Below are 18,476 nucleotides of genomic sequence, written 5' to 3' on the forward strand. Positions count from 1 at the left end.
GAATTAACAGCCTTCCAGACAAGGAACGTATGCACAGAAGGGTGCCAGTGTCCGAAAGACAACTTTCCACTCACCAATTAGCACAGAGGTGATGTTGACATCCAAGCGCTGTTTGGCCTTGGCTTCCAGCTTCAGTCGAGGAGGATGGAGACGACTAGCAGCCTGTTGTTGCCAGGATACGGAGCATGGCCAGGGCTCAATAAATGGCTCCCAGCCTAGCAGAACACAGGAAATAAGACATCTGCTCAGCAGATACCAAGAGTTTACAGGGGAACACCGTTCACAAATGCTCAGCAAGGACATACTATGGATAACAGCTTTTTATTTCCAACTTGATTTTACACAGAAGGCACCCTCTCTAGCTTCAGGTTATCCTACAGATGTCTGTGCTGTCTCAAGGACATGGGCAGCAGAGCATACATGCACCCCAACCATGGTCTTCCAGAGGTGGGAGGAAGGCAGGCAGGCGGGACGTGCCCTCTCCTATTAAAGAGCAGGCAAGCCCTGTTTTTGATACACTCAAGATGGAAAAAAGTGTCTCAGACTCAGGTTGGAAAAATAAGTGTCAGTGGCTGAAGTAACTACTAAATTTAACTACCCTCTTACATCAAGAACCATTGGTTGAATAAATAGGTATATTCAGCAATTTATTGAGTTTTTTGAAATTTTCATCTTAAAATGTGTCATATGTACAAAAAGAATATTTAAACAACATTTACGTATGGTTTAAAGAATAAAATCACTGCAGATGCTCATGTACCCTCTACTCAGCTTATGAAACAGAACATTAGATGTGCTTTTGAAGCTCCTGAACAACACTCCCCACCAAACCTCTCCCACTCAACTCCATTAGCTTGAATGTTTAATAATTCCTGTGTTCTTCTTTGTAGTTTTACCATCCATGTATACATTTCTGAAGAATAAATACATTAGTGTGTCCCGCTAATGTAGGGGGTCTTCACATAAATAGAATCCAACTGTGTGTATTCTTTTGCAAGTTCCTATTTTTGATCACTAACATGTCTTTGAGATCCACTCACACTGATGCCATATATCTGTGGTACATTATTTTCACCACTGAGTTCCAATCCACTTATGAACATACCACTTTGTTTATCTATTCTACTGCTAAGAGACACTGCATTTGATTCCAGCTTTGCTGCTATTTGGAAAACCACTACTAGAAGCGGTCTTTTTTCACTTGTTTCCTAGGACACATAGGAGACTCTCAAGGGCGCAGATCTAGAAGTATGTTGAAGGGTTGCCAACTATGCTTACAGGTCACGTCAAATTGTTTTCCAAAGTGGTTGTCCCAATGTACAATTCTGACCGTAGGAAATGACACTTCTGTGGCTCATATCTTCACCATACTTAGGTCTGTCACCCTTCCTTTTTGCCCATCTGTTGGATGAGAAAAATGCTATCTTCCTGTGGTTTTAAAGACGGCTTTTCAAGGCCAGTTAACTTTTCCCTAAACACAATCCACTGGCCATAGATGAGATGATTTACTAATACAAATCCAATCTAACATGTAGCTTAACATTGGTACGTTCATCGCCTCACGCCATTTAGTGCTTAGTGACCTGAATGTGTTCCTGCAACTGTAAAAGTAAGCAATACTTGCTCTGGGAAAATAAATGATTCTCAAAAAAATAGCTACCATATGCCCTGTAAAACTTTCTCTCAACTAGCAGGGCTGAGACCATTATTCTGAAGTTAAACATTTTGAACAATTAGGAAAAAAGAGTGTTGCCTTTAAGTGAATCCAGAACAGAGAAGGGAGAATGTTAACTAACATATAAAATTGAATGTGACACGTAGTCTAGAACAATTAGCAGGCAGCAAAACACACTGGAAGCTTAATTTTCCACTGACTTCAAAGGGAGCAACCGCTCTTCAACACTACTTGGTTTACTCTGTCCATACCTACAAAGAACTCTCTTTAAGGTAAAGAATGTCACAGCTCAAACTGTTCAGCCCTGTTACCGGATTGTTCTTGAATGTCCATCTGTATAGATCCTTACCCTGGTCTTTCCAATGGAAGGAAAGACATATGAAAATCACTTGCACTTTATCCAGGTTTATGTCTCTGGAAGAACAGCTTGCCCTGAGCAACCACATTCTACTTTAGGGAACAAATAAGGCAGGTTATACTCATTTACCAGCTTCCCAGGTGGCACTAACGGTAAAGAATCTGCCTGCCAATGCAGGTGACATAAGAGATTCAGGTTTAATTCCTGGGCAGGGAAGATCCCCTTGAGGAGGGCATGGCAATCCACTCCAGTATTCTAGGATTCTAGCCAGAATCCTAAGGACAGAGGCACCCGGCAGGCTACAGTCCATAGCTTCACACAGTCAGACACAACTGAAGCGACAGTACGTATGCATGCAAGGCAGGCTATTTGCTGTCACTGACTCAGTGCTCTTCTAAAGAGACAAGCCCAGTAGGAAGTAAGGAGGCCTTAAGTTTAGAATGTGTGTGGGCTTAAATCTCACTTGAAAGTTAGCTGCTCTCAGGGCCAGACGAGTGATCCTTCACTACTGAGCAATTTCATATTCTGAAATGAGCCAAACTCCAGGATCAAAAAGAATTAACTATGAAAACTTTAAATAATTCCGTTGTGATATAGTAAATATATTTTTAGAAATATGAAAAAAATCTGTGTCTTTTGTGCTTGTGCCTTATTTTTCATCTTTCCCTGTCCTGTCCCACTCCTTTGCTTCATGTAAGATTTACCTAGAGATAGGCCCAGGCAAATGCTAAAGTGTATGTTTTAAATCCCATGATAATTATACTGACCTGACAGAGCACGGTTATAATAATCTCCAGAAAGGGTGAAGTGGGCGTAGCCTTCAGGGCTAGTTCTTACATGCTGCAGAAAATTCAGACCTGCAATGAAAGCAAATCTTATTGCAGTGGTGCGGCGGAAACAACCAAAACTTTCTGTTGCTGACACAGCATACTAAAGAGATGTTAGAAAAACAAACACAAAGATACAGAGAACAGAGTAAGGGCTCCCAGAGGGGCAGGGACCGGGGTGGGAGCAAGGGTGATTGATTGTATGGTGATGGAGAGAAACTAAATTTTTGGTAGTGAGCACACTGTAGGGTATACAGAAGTGGAAATATAAGGCTGTACACAAGAAAGTTGTATGTTATAAATTGACGTTATCTTAATAAATATAAAGACCTATTGTGCCCAGTCACTTCAGTTGTGTCCAACTCTTTGCAACCCCACAGACTGTCAGCCACCAGGCTCCTCTGTCCATGGGATTCTCCAAGCAAGAAAACTGGAGTGGGTTATCATTTCCTCCTCCAGGGGATCTTCCTGACCCAGGGATTAACCTGCGTCTCTTAAATCTCCTGCATTGGGCAGGCGGTTCTCTATGACTAGCACCACCTGAGAAGCCCAAAGAGCTATTAGTTACAATTAATACTAATGATCTTATAAGAGAACACACAAAAATTTGATATTTTGCTCACCATGGGATTTTTATTTAATAAATTCTGATTTTTAAAAATATTGCATTAAAATATCATTTATCTTAATCACTGATTTTCATGGTTGCCCTTTAAATGTTGTGAATGAGGTAAATGCCTCATTTGCCTCTCCACCAATCCCAGCCCCAGCAACCAGGGAACGAAAAAACACATTTTTTCCTGAATATCTGAAAAGAAGGTAGTGTAATGAGAACAGTCATACCCTCATAAATATTAGCTCAAAATGTTAAGATTACCATAGAAAAATAAACACTATTTTCTGCAGAAAAGACACTCACGCAAACAGTCAAAGTTCCCATTGTTAATTTTAATCAAGTGGCCCTTTGGTGCCTAGAAACACAGAGAAAAGGAAAACTCCCAGTGTGTAAAAGGTTGAACTAAATCCCCAGAATTGAATTTTCCTTGAAGGGAAAAGTGACTTACAAGATCAAAATGATGGAAAATTAAAAGTAAACACAGAAGTGAGATTTTCCTTTACTATCTTAAAGTAGCTGCATCTAACATGGCTTACAATGATGTGATTGAGGATAAAGCCCTTCTACAGTCATCCCACTCTGCTGAGGAACAGCTCTCAGATAAACAAGGTTTCTCCTCCTATCTGGCCCTATGGAGGAGACAATGGGGTGAGCATTTTAAGAAGCCTCTGTGTTTTTTAATTGTCTATATAGCATGTAAACCCTACTTTCTATGCTTATCTTTTAAATCCCTTTAATAACAGTACCCCCTATAATCTTTGGGCTTTCCTGAAGCCAGATGTGGCTCAGAGGTACAAAATCCACCTGTCAATGCAGAAGACATGGGTTTGATCCCTGGCTCAGGGAAGATGGCAACCCACCTTCCGGAGAAGAAAATGGCAATTCACTCTAGTATTCTTGACCAGGAAATCACACGGACAAAGGAACCTGGCGGCTTACAGCCAGAGGGTTGCAAAGAGTTGGACACAACGTAGCAACTAAACAACAATAACTACAATCTTAAGATACATGAAAACATAAACAAAGTGGAGAGAACAGAAATTATTTAACTAGGGCTATTTATAGAACAATGGCTTCCCATGCGGCACATCCCACATGGCATAGTGGTAAAGAATCCACCTCTCAATGCAGGGGTCATAAGAGACGAGTTTGACCCCTGGGTCAGGAAGATACCCTGGAGAAAGAAACAGCAATCCACTCCAGTATTCGTGCCTGGAAAATTCCATGGACAGAGGAGCCTGGTGGGCTATACTCCATGGGGTCACAAGGAATCAGACACGACTTAGTGATTAAGCATGCACACATGTTAACAGAACAGATATTTCATCAACGACAATTTCTATTATTCCCAACCCACGGTCTAAAGGCCACATATAGCAAATAAATACATGTCTTTAAAATACAAATAATGGAAAACACATGTAAAACCATTATCTAAATCTCTCCCATGCTATTAGAAATGGAAGAGCATGAGTAACATGAAGAAAAGACAGCAGTCGCTGCCAATCTTGGAGATGAACCTAAGGGTTGGGCGAGCACTCACGGGAGAAGGTGAGCTCAGCTAGAGGCACATCGCAGTCCATGCAGTCATCGATAAAGCAGATACACACGCTCTCGGCTTTCATCTCCACGCCAGAGATCAACCGGGCTGGTACCACCCCCGGGCTCTGCTGGCTGTTGGAGGCCAGGGAAAGGGATGTCCGGGGTTCAGCATTCTTGAACAACCAACTGGCTGCTTTTTTTAGCTGACCTGCGAAGAAATCGAAAGGTGATCAGTTGGACCTCTTCCCACTGCTACTCAAGCAACTCACGGGGAAACAGAGAAATACATTTGATAGGGACCTACTAGATAGCCCAAGAGAACCTTGATGTCAGATTGTAGTCTCAGACAGAACAAGAAAAACGAAGCACAATAATAGGAATCCTGCTTTTTTAGCAAACAGAACAAGGCCCTCTTTACTACACACCTCTACTCAAGTTTACCACATGACCTGGCTCAAAATGGTTGCAGGAAGCCATCCTTCCTCTTCAGTGACATCTACTGAAGGAGAGGAGAAAACAGGAATGGAGAGGCTCCAAACTTCCAGGTGCCACTCAGTACTCAAGCATTTAATCTTCACTATGTAGTCCTGCATATTCTGATGTGCTGCTTTGTAACTGTTCTCAAAGGTCTTAGGTTGTACATACTTGGTCTTCTCAACCATGTGTGTACTGTAAAACTGTTACACAACAGCCCCCTGAACACAACCAGATTGCCAAAGCTAAAAAAGAACAGAACCAAAATGCAAAGCAATGCAACCCTATACTTAGAAATTACCAGAGGCCAGTGCATGTAACAGTGGTGGGTGGTTCAGGGCATAGGCTTTGGAGCAAGATGGCCTGGCTTCTGATCCTGCACTGACTAGATACTGGCTCTTGGGCAAGCTGCTTGGTCTCTCTCTGCCCAACAGCAGCCACTTACAGGACCGACATGAGGAGGAAACGAGTGAGCACCTGGGAGGTTCTCAGATCAGAGCCTGGCATATAACAGAGGCTCTATAAACATTAGTTGGTATTATCACCTTTATTATTGGTGGAACTAAACCTCAGTTACTAAAGAAATAAAGAGTAACAAAAATCCAAAAGGCTCTTAGAAAATTTTTTAATGTGTTTGAATTGCTAAAGAGTAAAAAAAATAAAACAACGAAATGTAAACATTACGGGATATGAAGTTAACTACAACAAAAGCAATGATGATTAGGAAAAAAAGAAATTAAGGCACACAAGATAATTAGGCCTACCTTCCAATTGTTTTCAGAGGTAAAGGATAGGTAATGCAAACAATCATGTAATAAGACCACACAAGTGGTCAAAGTTTAACCTGGTACAATCCTTTCAGAAAAAGATTTGTCGATTCAAGTAAAGAGCCTCAAAAAATATCTATATCCTCTGATCCAGTTTTTATAATACTAAGTCCCACTGGTGGGCTCAGCTGGTAAAGAATCCGCCACCAATGAGAGAAACCTGGGTTCGATTCCTGGGCTGAGAAGATTCCCTGGAGAAGGGAACAGCTACTCACTCCAGTCTTCTGGCCTGGAGAATTCCATGGACTGTATAGTCGGACACAACAGAGAGACTTTCACTTTCAAGTCTCACTGCCAAAGGGGGACTTCCTTGGTGCTTTACTGGCTAAGACTCCAAGTGCCCAATGCTGAGGGCCCAGGTTCAATTCCTAGTGAAAGAACTAGATCCTGCATGCTGCAACTAAGACCCCTTATGCCACAACGAAGAGTTTGCAACTAAAGATCCCACATGTGACAACTAAAAAGTCCCAAATGCCACATCAAACATCGAAGACCCTTTGTACCACAATGAAGACCTGGTGCAGTCAAATAAACAGATACATTTTTTTAAAAAGTCTCACTACCAAAGAAACTGAAAGATGTAGACAAAAGTTCATACACAAAAATATTAATAACAGAATTGTGTATAATAATGAAAGAATGAAAAACAACTGAAGACTAAATTATAATACATCCTCAGATCAATGTAAAAGAATTGTTTACAAATAATTTTAATGACAAGGGATGATGCTGCTAATATTATAATAAAATTGTAACTAATTCTATAAAGTATTTGCAATACAATTTACCAACATGTATAAATACCACATGCGCATATGTGTGTGTGTGTGTGTGTGTGTGTGTGTGTGTTGGATACATGAGCATACTTTGTTTTATTGCACTTTGCTGATACTGTAGTTTTTACACATTGAAGATTTGTGACAACCCTGTGTTGAGCAAGTCTATCAGCACCATTTTCCCAACAGTATTACTTAATAAAGATACATACATTGTTCTTACAGACATAATGGTACTGCACACCCAACAGACTACAATAGAGTGTAAAAGCAACTTTTATTCACACTGAGAAATCAAAAAATGTGTGTGACTCACTTGACTGCAGTATTTTCTTTATTGTGGTGGTCTGGAACCAACCCCCTAAAACCTCCAAGGTACGCCTGTATATAGTACATGGCTGGCTGAACTGGCTGAATTCGCTCAGTCATGTCCGACTCTTTGCGACCCCATGGACTGTAGCCCACCAGGCTCCTCCGCCCATGGGATTCTCCGGGCAAGAATACTGGAGTGGATCCAGTATTTCCTCCTCCAGGGGATCTCCTGACCCAGGGATCAAACCCAGGTCTCCTGCATTGCAGACAGACGCTTTAACCACTGAGCCACCACACAGAGAAATAAAAAGGGAGGATATACATCCAAGTATCAAGACTAGGAAAATATACAGCTTTTGTTGTATCTCTGATTTAAAGACAAGGAGAGCACAGAGGGAGGTGGAGAGGTGGTGTGACACAGTGGAAGGAAGAGGGGCACACCTGGCTTTAAACCTATCCCAGCCCCACACTAAGACATAGCCTGAGACGGAACCATCTTACCAAACCATAGCCTTACCAAACCATCTGAGCTGGTTTCCCCATCTGAAGTGAGGCTAAGAATGCCACCACCAAGGGAATGAGGATTCGACAAGAAACATGAGTACGCACAGAGGAGCTCAATCAATGGTCAAGCTGATCAGTGTCACCACCATTACTATTCCCAGCAGCAACAGTGCTAACAGTCTACAGGGCACATGCTGTGTGTTTTGCATAGAGTGCTTCTCAGCAACAAAGGACCAAGGGAGGTCCTCTAATCCTCACTTGTACAGATAAGGAAGCACTGGAACAGAGGTTAAACTTGCCCAGGTCACAAAAGAGCCAGTAGGGGACAGCGCAAGGATCTGAAGCCAAGCAGTCGGCTCCAGAGCCCACATTTACATCCACCATAAAATACTGCATCCCATTATTACTGGCCCTAGATTATATTCAGCCCACAGAAAACCACAGAGGGCTTTCAAAACACACTCCAGCTCACTAAGGCATCCATGGGAATAGGGGAGGAAATGGAAAGACAAACATTATCAAACATTATTGTTTATCAAGATAATAGATAAAGGAAAAAGCCTTATTCAAATTACCTTGACACACCAAGAGAGCTTTGCGGCAGTCATCCATGCTAAACCCCAGCTCCTGCAGTCTAGCCAGCTGTAATTCTATGGGGGAAATGGTATATATATTTTTATAAGTAATTTAATGTAAATTAACCCACAGACTAACTGAAGCAAAAAAAGAAATCAGAAACTGGTGACTCAGTCATTTCACTTCTATAGGCAAAAATAAGCTCCTAATTGGAAGTTATCAAGTATACCCTGAAGTTTTTAAGTCTTTTCCCTATATTGGCTATGTTTTAAAAGCTTAAAACTGAAACTTGGTATTATTATCCATATTCAAAAGTTTACAAACAAAGTTTAAAACTAAACCTTACTTAGCATTACCCGTATCTCTAGAAGAAATGGTAAAAGGAAAAATACTGTAGGTTAGAATAGTTGGTTTGTGGTGTTTTCTTTATTTTAAAAATAAGAATTAGTCATACGTATGACTTAACAATTATACTTAATGACAGACAATTATACCCTGAATAATCTAATAGTGCAAAAGAAAACCTTGAACAAGAAGAAGGGGAGTTTGAGAGAAGGCTGAACGGGTTTTATGGTTAAATACCTACCCAAGACAGGGTCTAAGGTGTGTCTTGTCCCTTCTCTGACTTCCTCTCCCCCTCGAGAAGCACCGGGAAGGCAGCTGTGAACGGAGCTGGCCTCCAAGGCCGCCGCGTCTGGCACCGCAGCGTTAGCTTGCTCTGGGATGGATTTTGCAATGGCAAGAAACAGCTGAACATCATTATAGGAGAGTCTGATATCCAGGGCCTGTAACTGAATCTAACAAGATTTAAAAGGTGGCAGTTTTTAAAGCTGCAGTGGCTTCTGTGTCCACACCTCTCAGAGGTACCACTCTAACTCTGGTTCTAGAAATACAACAGACACTTCCTCATTTTGAAGACTGCGGAGATCTTGAAATCAAGCACTAATAGCCACAAGGTAAGATGTCTCAGATGTGAGGTCCAATGTCACAAAACTGTACCAAACAAAACATACTACATGGGGCAAATTACTAGAGCACTTAATAATTCGGTAGAATGATTTTCTTACAAGTATATATAATCATCAAAGCAGAGAATCAGAGGAAGGCGATCCTTGCCTCCTCCAGAGCCAATTAGTAACACTCTGTTAATCCATTTTGCTTTGCTCTATTTAATTTTTTAAATTTCTGAAGCCAACTGACCCCCTTACAAAATTTCTCTCTCCTTTATTCAAATAGAGCCTTAAATGAGTCAAGTTCTATATTAATATTTCTAAAAATCTGATGTTCCTCAGTCATTAGCAATTCAGCTACCAGTGGGAAAAGCTGTACAGACACCAACACAAGACCACTTTAAAATGGGATGTCTGCTTGAAGTCTGGGTATAGTGCTTTATTTATTACTTACTTTTACCTTTTTTTTTCTTTTTGAAGCCAAAAAATCAGAATGGCTTTTCTCTTTCAAACCTCCTATAGTTCAAATGGATTATGAATTAATTACTCCCTCTCTACCAAAGAAATAAAACATCCAAGTCTTAACTGGTCCTGCCCTGGCTTCACCTGCTCTGCTTCTCCTCTCCCTCCTCCTCACGTCCCCAGACTTCTTACAGTGAGACCTCCCTCAGTCTCAGCTCTGCTGGGCCACTTCTACCCCTGACTTTGCTGCTTCCTAATTCAGAACTGCTCTCCTTCTTAGCCTATTTACATCCTATGCTCCTGATAGACTCTTCTTTTGTTTCACTCATAGTCAACATCCCTAACTATGTTGAACTCCACTTTCTGTAAACTTTCATAGAACTTCAAGATCATACCAATCAAAAGGTCTTTCATTCTCCGTAAGACAAAGATCTTCTAGGGCAGAGACAATGTCATATGTATTTTGCATTTGCTGAAGTAATGGAACTGTTGTTGAGTCTGGCAGAGTAAATAAGTAGTTCAAGTAAAGGGAAGTGTTTGGGAGAGCCTCAGTGTGTTATCCAGACTTGTCGTCATTACCTCTAAGATGGGAGGAAAATCTTCGCTATTGAATGCATCCATCAATCCTGAACTATTCTGGTAAGAAGAATTTCCCACCAATTCCACATGAATTTGTACTGGATCGACGATTGAAAGAGCTGTGTCTTGCTCATTCCCCAGTCGGCACGAAAACACCTAGAGGATGAAATGTAATATGGCGTGAACTAATGTCTGATTTAGCAAGAGTCCCACCACCAGGAGAAAAGGGGGCCATCTCAGAAGCATCAGTCCTCTCCTATAAAAGGCCCGTAACAACCACTGAAATGAACACTGTGATGAGTGAGGCTGGTGGCCTCACCCACTGCCAGCAGCACAGCGCTTCACCCGTGGGAAAGGCAGTTTCGCAATACATAACAAGAGACTTGAAAATCTCACACCCTTTGATCCAATAATCCTACTCTTGATGGGAACTAATCCAAGGAAGTAATCAAAACACAGAAAAATTCACCGAAACATCATTTAATGCTAAGTTAAAAAATAAAATTAAGAGAATCAATGTTTTCAAGATATTCCCCATCTACTCAGCAGAGTATTTTGCAGCCATTTAAAAGTAACAGTTTAAAAGACTACCTAGAAAGGCAGGAAAACAGTCACAATACTGGTTGTGAAAAAGCAGCCCAATCAAAATAACATTACGCCAAAACTATAAGGGAAGAAATACATCAAAATGTCAAGAGAGATTATGTAGGTGAGATAGGTGGCGATAGGTGGTTTTTCCCACCCCTTCCCTAATTTCATGTAATATAGTTGTTACCATCATAAATGAAAATAAATACATTAATCACTGAAGCTATGTGAAAGGTACATAGGGGTTCATTATACTATTCTGTTTACTTTCTGTATGTTTGAGATGTTCTAATAAAAATAAAACGTATTTATGGGGAGAGAATAGGGACGGAGGACGCCCATTCCAGGACCATATTATGCTGCATGCTCAGCAAGAGTAGAGGAGGAAGAAGAAAGCATTGCTTTAGTCTCCCTTGCTCCTTCCTCTTTTCTGGCATTTTCTAAAGAAAGAAAAAAGAAAGTGAAGTCGCTCAGTCATGTCCAACTCTTTGCGACCCCATGGACTGTAGCCTACTGGGTTCCTCGATCCATGGGATTTTCCAGGCAAGAATACTGGAGTGGGTTGCCATTTCCGTCTCCAGGGGATCTTCCCAACCAGGGATCAAACCTAGGTCTCCTGTACTGCAGGCAGACTCTTTACCATTTGAGCCACCAGGGAAGCCTGGAATTTTCTAGAGCTACTGAAAAGCATATGACACCAAGGTCCCCTGCTGTATTCAACATTAGCTCATTTTGCCTTATTTACAATTCCCCCCCAAGGATGTATTAGGGTAGTCTTAAAATTCAGATTCAACTGTGCCACCTTAAGAACAAGACTGAAAGGAGTTTCCAGGAAGCTCAAATATTTTGCCATGGAGTTTTTCTAAGATTCCGGAGCAGGAAAGTTCCATTTTCCTTTTTTCTTCCCGGGCGTCTGCTATACAAAACCCAATTGTACCTGACAGTTCATTAATCAATCACCAAACTTTCCCATTCAAAGCTGGTATTGTGGAGGCTTGGAAAGCAGACGAACTGCAATTTGAGGACCAAGTCACATCATGCTAGCAGGCAAATCCTTCCTCTCACACTGAGGTTTCTTTACATGAGAGATACAAGTGGTAAGGAAGTAAAATCTCCACAGGTTTTATTCAGCTATTTCTGACCAGAAAAAAAAAGTACTATCCGCTGCTGAGGGTGGAAGCAATTTTTGCTCCCTCAACCTCTGAAACACCACTGGAAAGCACTGAGCATGAAAAAGTTTAATCATAAATGGGAAGCAAATGATGAGTAACTCTGACCAAATATTCTAGTATGCTAACAAGAGGAATATTAGCAGAGATCGGTGACTTAAGAATATTTGCCAGAGGAGATAATAATCTGCCTCATTTCTCCTCTGTCTCCACACATCCTGGCTTAAGAAGAGACAGAGCAGTTTTTGCATAATATTGTAGAATGTAATCTTCTGGCTGCAAAAGCCATCCCAATGCAAATTATCTCCTTCATGAGACTGAATCAGAGCCATGAGCATCACAATTAGAGATTCAGCCCTTGAGGTCAGGGCCGACTCTCCAGAGGTGCCCTTTAATAGATCAGATATCCCTGGAAGGATAGCATGGAAAGTCCCTAACACTTTAGTATCACGTTTCTATAACCAGAAAGCTCTAGGTCTTCGTGAGGACAAGCACTCAATGTGCAGAAAGCGATGCAGGAGAAACAAGGACCCCTTCCTCACCCTTACAAATTAGACAGGGCCTAGACCCACAGAACCAAGAGGACATGACAAGGAGCCTGTTGGGGAAAGGGGGATTGGAAGAGCTTCCTTGAACATTCTGAGGAAGGCTGGGTCTAAGAGAAAGAGGTACAGTCCCTCCACACATTCACAGCCTGACCCTGGGGGCCTGAATTCACACATTAGAATAACCTGGTAGATGTGAGGAGAAAATGAAGAGAAGAGGGCAAGGGTCCTCTGGTCCCATTAATTATCACCCTGAAGGAAAGTTTAGGAGGTAAAATTATTCTCCAGATGCTTTTCTCTTAAGCCAAATATTGAGTGCTTCAATCAACACAAAGACTTCTTACCTCAATGCCAAACAAACTTCCTGAAAAGGGCCGATCGACAAATCGGGGCTTGTAGGTGAGCACAGTGGTGCCTTTGAGAATGATGGCATTGGTATCGAAGCAGGATACATCTTCAACGACCACAAACTCCGTGCCTGGAAAGGACAGTATCGTCAACTAGGCCAAAGCTGGGAAGTGAAAGCAGCAGGTGTCGTAAGCCAGGCAGCACATTTATTGGGTGGGGGGCCGACAGGTCAGCCAGATAGATCGGATGTCCAGGATGTCTGTCGACATTCTGCCGACACCCTGAGCAGGTCCTGCAGATCTGGCCAGGCACAGCTGAGCCAACAGAGCACTGCACAGGCATAAGACTGGGACGCACTTTCTCTCTTTAGAATGTAGTTGTACGCTAGGTCTCCTGGGAGGCAGAACAGACACTGAGAAGCTCGGGAAACCACCCCTTTTCCAAGCGACAATCTGTTCTAAGTTCCCAGGAAGCAGATTCAGATACTGATGTTGGGTCAGGCAGCAAAGAGCACCAGGTCATCTGTGTATATGTTCTGGGTTGTTTACAAAGAATGCGGACCACTATTTTTGCTTTTTAAATTGATAGACACAGACAGTTTTCTATTCATCTGGACATGGATATGGCAAATTTACTTTTTGTTTTCATCAAAAAACATGTATAAACTGAACTTTTGAAACTAAATCTATTTTAAATGCCATGAGCTATCCAGCTTCTTTCAAATCACTGTGCAGGAGATAGGATATATCACAGACATAACAATAAATACACATATATGTACAGATGTGCTATGAGAGTCTGCTAGTTAACAAAAACCATGGTAAATCTGTTTATAAAGGAAAATATTCTTTTTGTAAAGCCAGCACCAATCCCCTCATTTATTTATCTTCTAAACTGAGATTTTTCACATACCACTTTTGCCTAAACTCAGTAAGGCACATTTGTTGGGGCCCTGGAGATCAAACAGAAAATTGAAGCCAGATTTAACACTGGGAAAAAAGATCACTGCCCAGGTGGGTACTCAGGCCAGGCACATGCATTAGGGGAGGTCAGAGGAGAGGGACTAGATCTTACAGCCTTCACTGTGGGCCAGGCAATTCCCATATGAAAACAGAGGTCAAGAATGTCAACAGTTGTTAGTCTGCAAAACGTGGAAACACGTTAAGTGTTCGTGTCAAAATGCAGAGGCAACAGAAAGGTCATACTGTAAGACATAAAATTAGCCTAAAATCCAAACCAAGAACTACATACACTTACCTGTTACGTTGACCTTGACCTCCAGGTGCCTTTCGGTGGACACAGGAAGGGAAGACCGCTTGGTGACTACTCCACTTTTCACAGTTTTGGGAATTACAGCAGATTCGCTGCTCGAGTTACGGTGGCGAAAAGGAGTAACTTTAGCTGGCTTCTTAATATCACTGGGGGTATGGAGAAAATCATGCACCAACAGCAGCCAGTCAAATATGAGAAACACACGGAGATTGTTGAGAACGACTGTGAAACAGGAGGAATCCTTTGTAGACCTACAAGAAAGAAGATCATAAAAATAAAACAGAAAAAGAGGAACATGACATTTCACTAACCTGCAAATATATTACTCAATTTGGGCAGGTGATACTCTAGCGTTTCCTTTCTTACATTTTATTTATTTATTTATGGCTGTACTGGGCGTTTGCTGTTGTGCGGGCTTTTCTCTAGTCGCGGCAAGCAGGGGCTGCTCTCTAGTTGCAGTGCTTGGGTTTCTCATTGTGGGGGTGTCTCATGCTGTGGAGCATGGGCTCTAGGGTACACAGGCTTCCACAGTTGCGACAGGTGGGCTCAGTAGTTGCTGCTTCTGGGCTCTAGAGCACAGACTCCATAGCTGTGGTACACAGGCTTAACTGCTCCACACCATGTATGATCTTCCCAGATCAGGGATCGAACTCATGTCTCCTGCATTGGCAAGTGGATTCTTTACCACTGAGCCACTAGGGAAGCCTTCCGGCATCTTCTAAACTAAGATTTGGATATCAATAAACTCTGAGCCAGAGTCTAATAAAACATTCAGTATGTTTTCAAAAGTCAATCATATTTTTAAACAAGAAGGAATGTATTATAAGAAAGCAGTAGCAAGTATGTCATCCTGCAGTTCTCAGACATCCCCATCTCAGGTGCTTCCATCCCCTGGGAATCATCTGGCAATGTCTGGAGACATTTTCGTCACAAGGGAAGGGGTTCCTGTAGGCATCTTGTGGGTAGAAATCAGGGATGTGGCTAAACAACCCATAATGTACAGGACAGCCTTCACAACACGGAATGTTCTAACCTACAACGTCACCAGCGCTGAGTTTGAGAAATCCTGGTGTGGTAGAAAAACCATGGGCTTAAATCGTGTCACTTAAAAGCTGTGTTATCTAGCTTCTCTGAGCCTCTTTTCTCACTTAAAAAAATTTTTTTTTATCGGAGTAGAGCTGATTTCCTTATCCAGGGGATCTTCCTGTCCCAGGGATTAAACCTGCATCTCCTGCATCAGTAGACAGATTCTTTACCATTGAGCCATCAGCAGGTCAACCCTTGGGTCAGGAATATCTCCCGGAGAAGTAAACAGCAACCCACTTTAGTATGCTTCTCTGGAAAATCCCATAGACAGAGAAGCATGGAGGGCTACAGTCCATGGGGCAAAAGAGTCAGACCTGACTTAGTGGGACATGACTTAGCAACTAAAGAACAATAACAAAATAGTTGATTTACATGATGTTAGTTTCTGCTGTAGAACAAAGTGAATCAGTTCTACATATACATATATCCACTCTCTTTTTTAAGATTCTTTTCCCATATAGGTCATTACAAGGTATTGAGTAGAGTTCCCTGTGCTATATACTAAGTCCTCACTAGTTACCTATTTTATATACAGTAGTGTGTACCTGTCAATCTCAGTCTCCCAATCTACCACTCCTCCCCCTTTACCCTGGTAATGAGACAACTGTTTTCTACATCTGTGACTCTATTTTTGTTTTGCAAATAAGTTCATTTGTACCATTTTTTTCAGATTCCACATATAAATATCATATATTTATCTTTCTGTTTTCTCATTTATAAATCGAGCAATAATAAAACAGTAAGAGAGAAAGCACCAGGCATGTAACAGGTCTGATAAGTGTCAGTTCCCTCCACTACAGGCTGTTTCTAAAAGATCAGTGAGGCAGGCACTCTTTTTTCAATGCTAAGATCACTTCTTTATAAACACCAAATTTACATACTAGTACATGATGGTTTCTCTAGCTAGAACTAGCCTGAGAACCCAGATCTTTTAGCCAAAGAGGGAGGACAAATAAGATGATGTTTACTGTGGCTGACACCCCAAGCACCCTAGAAGTAGAGCTGCAGGAGAGGGGAGGGGTTACTGGTTTTGTTGCCATCATTACCCTCAATTCTATATTTGAGGTGAAAACCCTAGAAGGACTCCAGGCCTGGCTTCAAGCCAAGGTGTGGTCAGGGCCAGGCACTGTCAGTATATTAGTGGGCAGAGATGGGCAAGACAAGAAAAATAGGCAGGGACGCCCCTATAATTTTCAGGGTTGAACTCTGTTCTGTGAGCCCAAAATCAATTCTGGGGCTCTGACTACTACACATACCTGCTTCACAGCCCTAAAAGGGGCTTCTATTCAGGAAAAGCTGATTCGGAGATTTTTTAAGGCTGGCTTCTCTAGCCTCTTGTTTCTCCTAAACCTGGCTCAGTGCCCCTAGAAAAAGGGCATTGTGGTGCATGTCTCCTTCATACAGACACAGCATTTTTCACAGAAACACTTTACCCTTTTGTAATAGAGAAAAAATGTCGCCCTCAGTAAAATTTTTCCACCCCATTTTGAACACAGATCGTCAGCGCTATGAACTAACTGGAAAGTCAAAGTATGTCTGATCCCTTTTCTGGAAAATATTTCAAGCCTTTAAACACTGTAAAGTGATTTATATTTGACACACAAAATCCCAACAGAAGAGCAATTCTTCTTGAGACACAGAAAGCGTTCAAAAGTTCCAATCAAGAGAACATTTTAACCCTCTCACTAACAACGGTATTTCTGTTAGAAAAACCAAGGTGGACGACTTTTATTATTAGCCTCTGAGAAATTATACATCTTTAGTATATAAATTTATAAATATTTTAAGGCTTCTTGTATATTAAAAATATAATAGGTGGGACAACTAGTCAATATTGAGGAAGCCAGTTCAATAACAAAGCAAATTCAAAAAAGAAACTGTTTCAGCAGATGGACCAAATGTATGCAAGCCTCCTGTTCAAATAAACATCATCTTCCAACAAAGGCACTGCAAATCACAGCCAACTTATCATCTGACTGCCACCAGCCCAGTCACTAAAATGTGGTGGGCTTGACAATTGTTAGACAAGACACAGGCTTTAAAATCAGAGGCCCAAGCCTGAGTTCTGACTACTTCACTTACTGGCTGTGTATCCTCAGAAGAGTTACTTAACCCCCTCCAAGCTTCTATACCTGTATCTGTAAAATGGGGAAGAAGTCACCCACTGGACAAACTTGTGAGAATTAAGTTAAAGGCAAGTAAAGTGCCTGGCCCTTGGTAAGGCTCAGTAAGAGGCAACTAGCATTCCCATTACTAAACTGTTTTAAAGTTCAGGCAAGGACTTCCCTGACAGTACAGTGAAGAAGAATCCACCTGCCAATGCAGGGTACACAGTTCAGTCCCTGATCCAGAAAGATTCTACATGACACTTGACAACGAAGCTTGTGCACCACAACTACTGAGCTCAAGCCCTAGAGCTGGCGAGCCACAACTACCGAAGCCCTGTGCTACAACCACAGAAGCCCGTACGCCTCCAGCCCGCGTTCCACAACAAGAGAAGCCACCGCAGTGAGAAGCCCGCTCACTGCAGTCAACAGCGGCTAGCCCCAGAGCAACTACTAGCCCCAATGGCAGCTAGAGAAAGCCCATACACAGCAACGAAGACCCAGTGCAACCAAAAATAAGATAATTAATACAATGTTTTAAAAGCTCATGCAAAAGTTTAAATATCTAATTAGGCAGAATTCCTAAACACATATGGAGATCACAACCCCTCCCTAGGAAAACTCAACCCTGAGGAATTCACTGAACAGCACACTGAAATGTCACACATATACAAATAAAAGTACAATTTTGTAAGTCTTTTTTTTCCTCTCTTGCCTAACCAAGAAGCTTTTCCCAGCCGTTTTACTCACTGGTTTATATAATTACAACTTATCTGCTGACATTAGCACTAATAGAATGAAACTGACACCAGTTCCAAAGGTCACCTTTTGAATTTCTATCGATCGTACCTAACTTTTCAGTTTTCAGGTCTATGCCCACTTAGT

General features: G+C 41.7%; 1 protein-coding gene across 15 annotated transcripts in view; it reads right to left on the reverse strand.

The window, feature by feature from the left end:
- The window catches only part of VPS13D (vacuolar protein sorting 13 homolog D), a 267,380-nt gene that overhangs the window by 174,015 nt on the left and 74,889 nt on the right, over positions 1 to 18,476 (reverse strand). For all 15 annotated transcript variants that reach the window (XR_009595826.1, XM_042257233.1, XM_012187296.3 and 12 more), the window contains 8 exons: positions 14,386 to 14,651; positions 13,125 to 13,258; positions 10,479 to 10,634; positions 9,074 to 9,284; positions 8,487 to 8,561; positions 5,020 to 5,226; positions 2,801 to 2,890; positions 75 to 215 (listed from right to left, as the gene is read on the reverse strand). Coding sequence is in view for 14 of the 15 variants with exons in the window: in XM_042257233.1 (XP_042113167.1) it covers positions 75 to 215; positions 2,801 to 2,890; positions 5,020 to 5,226; positions 8,487 to 8,561; positions 9,074 to 9,284; positions 10,479 to 10,634; positions 13,125 to 13,258; positions 14,386 to 14,651 (1,280 nt within the window). In the remaining variant the exon portion in view is untranslated. The remainder of the gene's footprint in view (positions 1 to 74; positions 216 to 2,800; positions 2,891 to 5,019; positions 5,227 to 8,486; positions 8,562 to 9,073; positions 9,285 to 10,478; positions 10,635 to 13,124; positions 13,259 to 14,385; positions 14,652 to 18,476) is intronic.

The sequence above is a fragment of the Ovis aries genome, chromosome 12, assembly GCF_016772045.2.
Source record: "Ovis aries strain OAR_USU_Benz2616 breed Rambouillet chromosome 12, ARS-UI_Ramb_v3.0, whole genome shotgun sequence".
NCBI lineage: Eukaryota > Metazoa > Chordata > Mammalia > Artiodactyla > Bovidae > Ovis > Ovis aries.